This window comes from Cupressus sempervirens, chromosome 4 (assembly GCF_028749045.1).
Source record: "Cupressus sempervirens isolate cs-2001-9-10 chromosome 4, ASM2874904v1, whole genome shotgun sequence".
NCBI lineage: Eukaryota > Viridiplantae > Streptophyta > Pinopsida > Cupressales > Cupressaceae > Cupressus > Cupressus sempervirens.
Window position 1 is genome coordinate 340092870 of NC_143121.1, and position 4385 is coordinate 340097254.

Below are 4385 nucleotides of genomic sequence, written 5' to 3' on the forward strand. Positions count from 1 at the left end.
CAGTATTAAACGCATAATTTAAAAATATTATATTCATTTAAAAGTTATTTAAAAATATTAAAATATTATTTTACTGTACTTAATATAATATAATATTTTTAATAAATTAATACAATAAATAGTTGAAAAAATATTTTAGAAAGAGAATAGAAGTCACATATGTTAAAAATTTCGAGTGTCACAATGATATAGCTTTTGAGTTCTTAAAGAAAACATATGTCTACATAAGCAAAAACCAAACCTCAATGTTTCCTTCCTGGGATAGCAAGATATTAAAAGATTGGCCAGGTATAAAGCTTCCATTTCCAGGGTCACAATATACCACCAATAGGCAAAAGTGAATAGGAAGGAGATTAGTGGAGACTGCCTCTACCTTCATTTGATTAGCTAAATTTTTATGGAGCCTCGAGAGGGAACCTAGGATAGTTAGGTATTAGATTTGTAATCTGAAATCACTTTGGTGATCCCATTATGATACATGCAATGCCAATTCCCCAAGGGACCAATAACCAAGCTAAAGCAATGGCATTGTTAACTAGCCTTCAACACACCCTAAGGACAGGCTGCACAAAGATTCACATTGAGGGAGATTGTAAACTTATTGTGGAGGGCATTTAATAGCATAAGTGCTCCAACTGGTGCATCAAATACATTATGAACCAAATCTGGAGTATTATGCCAATGTTCCTATCTATTTGCATTACTCACACATATGTGAGGGAAATAAATTGGCTGACAAACTCACAAACCACGGTTGTTATGGTAGAACACCACATTTTGAAGGTCCAATGCCACAGATTTTTGACTTCCCAGATATCATGCAAACCATAAATGAAGATTGCACAATTTTTACATAATCAGTTATAATCTCCGCTGAAATTTACCCACAGGGCAGTCATTCTTCTTCTACTAAAGACCTCTTTTATCTTGTTTCCATTTCTTTGTTCTAGGCTTCGACATCTTTGTTAAAAATCTTTATTTTAATATATTTTGTATAGACTCCATGCCTTTTGTTTTAAAAATAATAATAATATTGAATATATTTTTATACTAAATAAAAATTATTAAATTTAATTAAATTAAAAACTTAATAAATAAAAAATTATAAATGCGTTTATCTACAATAATTAATTTTTTCCGAGAAGTATTTTGATATAGTTTGGAAACATCAGTTCATATTTATACTAAGCAGAAATAAATATTCAGACTGATATCACGAAAACATACTTTCTATGCGAGAATTTGAGTAATATCTAAAAACATATTTTCAAAAAATTACATTAATTGATTGTATAATGTAAGTTTAAGGGCACGGTTTAACTTCTCCAGAGATCTAAAATTTGACATCCCTCTGACACAGCTGTCCCCCAATAAGGTCTCTCGTACAAATTTAGGATATGCCTTATCGGATGGTTTTGACTGATTTCACGTTCGGCCCAACTACAGCTATAAATGTAATCCTCTTCCTACGAATTCTTCCCGTCATCCGATTGTAGGATTTCAGTCTGAAATCTAGTTTCCCAATTTTCCTGATACGCTTGTGTTCATCCAAGTCCATTAGGATATACTTTTAGGTTTTTCTTAGAGATCAGGATGTCCGAGGCCATGCTTAGTGAAAACACTATAGTCCCAAGTGAGAATGATAAGAGAGCTCTGGACTTCATTGAGAATGTCACTATACATGCTGATGAAGTCCAGGCGCAGGTTCTTTCTGAGATTCTGACGAGGAATGCTCAGACAGAATACCTAAAGCGCTATGAGCTTAACGGTCGTACTGATAGAGAGTCTTTCAAAAGACTGTTGCCCGTAATTACATACGACGATCTGCAGCCTGATATTGTGCGAATTGCTAACGGGGATAAGTCTCCCATTCTCTCATCTCATCCAGTATCCGAGTTCCTCACCAGGTAAATAAAACTCACGTTTTACAATTTCATCTAGAGATCATGTCAGATAGACATTGTTATCTATGTCAATTCAACGTTTAATTTCTCTGTGTTCTGATTCGGTACAACAGCTCTGGAACATCCGCTGGAGAACGCAAACTGATGCCTACAGTTGAAGAGGATTGGGACCGAAGAGCGTTGCTTTACAGCCTTCTCATGCCCGTCATGAACCAGTAAGCTTTACCTCCATCTATTCTTGTATTGAGCGACATATACTTAAAAAGTGTAGGTTTTAATGTTGGTAAATGGTGTGAACAGGTACATAAAGGGGCTGGACAAGGGAAAAGCCATGTACTTCCTCTTCATCAAATCTGAAACAAAGACTCCTGGCGGACTAGTAGCTCGCCCTGTCCTGACAAGCTACTACAAGAACCGCCGCTTTAGGGAAAAGCCTTTTGATCCGTACAACGTGTACACCAGCCCCTTGGAGGCCATCTTGTGCCTTGATTCTCACCAGAGCATGTACGCTCAACTCCTCTGCGGCCTCGCCCAAAACAAGCAAGTTCTCAGAGCAGGAGCCGTCTTCGCGTCGGGGCTGCTCCGAGCAATTCATTTCCTCGAGCAGCACTGGCGATCACTTTGCCATGACATTCGAGTAGGAAGCCCAGACGAGGAACATGTGAGGGATCCTTCACTGAGAGAGACCGTGATGAACATATTGACTCCCAATCCTGAGATGGCAGATCTCATGGAGAGAGAGTGCTGCAAGGAGTCATGGGAGGGAATAATCAAGCGTCTTTGGCCAAACACAAAGTACTTGGAAGTGATCGTGACAGGCGCCATGGCGCAGTACATCCAAACCCTCGATTTCTACAGCGGGGGACTCCCTCAGTTGTGCACCATGTACGCCTCCTCCGAATGCTACTTCGGCCTCAATCTACAGCCGCTCAATAAACCGTGGGAAGTGTCGTACACAATAATGCCCAACATGGGCTACTTCGAATTCCTTCCCCTTCTCCGAGACAATGACAATGGAAAAATCAACAATCTGGCAGAGCTCGTGGAGCTCGCTGACGTCAAACTCGGGGAAGAGTACGAGCTTGTGGTAACCACATACGCAGGTAAACGTAGAAGAAAAAGAAGAAAGTTACATAATGGTTTGCTAAACATGTTTCTAAACAGATCATGAATCTTGATTGCTCAGCGTGGTACTTTTTCTGTACCTCTTAATCATCAACATATTTATAGACTTTGTTTCGGTGCAGGGCTGTATCGTTACAGAGTGGGTGACGTGCTCAGGGTGACCGGCTTCCACAACTCGGCACCTCAGTTTCAGTTTGTCTGCCGGAAAAATGTGATGTTGAGCATTGACTCGGATAAAACTGACGAAGTGGAGCTGCAGATCGCGGTGGACAAAGCAACAAAGCTTCTGGAGAGTTATGGTGCTCAACTTATCGAATACACAAGTTATGCTGACGTGTCTAGTATTCCGGGGCATTACGTTCTCTTCTGGGAGCTAAAAAATTCACTCCATATGGAATTGCCTTGCGAGGTCTTGCAGCAGTGTTGTCTCACTGTGGAGGAGAATTTGAATTCAGTGTACAGACAATGCAGAGCAGCAGACAAATCCATCGGTCCTCTGGAGATAAAAATTGTGGAATGTTGGACATTTGAGGAATTGATGGATTACGCACTAAGCCGAGGGGCGTCTATAAATCAATACAAGGCACCCCGCTGCGTGAAGTTCGCTCCAATAGTCGAGCTGCTCAGTTCGAGAGTCATGGCGTCTCATTTCAGCCCCAAATGTCCCAAGTGGACAACTGCACGCACCAACTTGGAAACCTGAATCTCTGTCCAATAGCCTTGTCAAGAATTACAGTTTCGTATGTTGAATAGTGCTTCGATTTCAACTAAATGCAAGCAAATGTCAAATATTATTAAATAGATTGAATTAGTTTGAAGAGTTTTTTAAACTTCTGAAGAACAATTATTGCCTCTCGCCATATTCATTTTCTTCAAATGAGATAGAACTTAGGAATAAACGATCATATATTTAAAGGGTAAATTTGACATGGTCTCTCTACTAGTTATGGGTTTCAAATCGGACATGGTCTCTCTATTGGTCAGCGGTTTCAAATCTTAATTAGATTTCAGTATTTAGTTTAATTGATAGTTTAATTTATTTGGAGTTTATTCTTTAAGAAATAAATTATATTTAGTTCTATTGGTCAGCGGTTTCAAATCTTAATTAGATTTCAGTATTTAGTTTAATTGATAGTTTAATTTATTTGGAGTTTATTACTTAAGAAATAAATTATATTTAGTAAATGATGTAATACATGTTTCAGATATTATTTATTTTATAAAAAATATATATTAAATAAGTTAATAAACAATCATTTTGTAATTTTTTTTTTTAAGAAATTAGATCTATATCAAAATTAAATTCAGAAATTTTATTTAATGATATGTTTAAGTTAGTGCTAACTAGCTGATATA

At 37.8% G+C, this 4385-nt stretch overlaps 1 protein-coding gene across 1 annotated transcript; it reads left to right on the forward strand.

Annotated features, from left to right (window-relative positions):
- The first annotated feature begins 1478 nt into the window (after positions 1–1478).
- LOC149561421 (indole-3-acetic acid-amido synthetase GH3.6-like) lies at positions 1479–3859 on the forward strand. Its single transcript, XM_089825139.1, has 4 exons — positions 1479–1907; positions 2018–2119; positions 2205–3007; positions 3152–3859. The coding sequence occupies exons 1-4, from the start codon at positions 1594–1596 to the stop codon at positions 3730–3732; spliced, it is 1800 nt and encodes a 599-aa protein (XP_089681265.1). The 5' UTR covers positions 1479–1593; the 3' UTR covers positions 3733–3859.
- Positions 3860–4385: the final 526 nt, after the last annotated feature.